Raw genomic sequence first — 222 nt, forward strand, 5'->3', positions numbered from 1 at the left:
GCTCCACTGGGACAGCCCCACGATGGCCACCATCTTAGCGCCCAGGCTGGAGCGCCTCTTCTTGCTGGCAGTGATGCTGACGGAGTCGGCGCTGCCCCGCGCGCTCTTCTCGATGTTGTACATCTCGCCGCTGATGCTGGAGCTGCGGACGACATTCCTGGCCGCCGAGGAGCTGGCATCCCCGTTGAACATGGTCAGGCGCTCCGGCCCTCGCCCGGCCCG

General features: G+C 67.6%; 1 protein-coding gene across 1 annotated transcript in view; it reads right to left on the bottom strand.

The window, feature by feature from the left end:
- The window catches only part of RIMS3 (regulating synaptic membrane exocytosis 3), a 4128-nt gene extending 3936 nt beyond the window's left edge, over positions 1-192 (bottom strand). The window contains exon 1 of the mRNA XM_009634978.1: positions 3-192. Within this exon, the coding sequence (XP_009633273.1) occupies positions 3-192 (190 nt within the window). The remainder of the gene's footprint in view (positions 1-2) is intronic.
- Between the last annotated feature and the right edge of the window lie 30 nt (positions 193-222).

The sequence above is a fragment of the Egretta garzetta genome, unplaced genomic scaffold, assembly GCF_000687185.1.
Source record: "Egretta garzetta isolate BGI_Z169 unplaced genomic scaffold, ASM68718v1 scaffold243, whole genome shotgun sequence".
Lineage (NCBI taxonomy): Eukaryota > Metazoa > Chordata > Aves > Pelecaniformes > Ardeidae > Egretta > Egretta garzetta.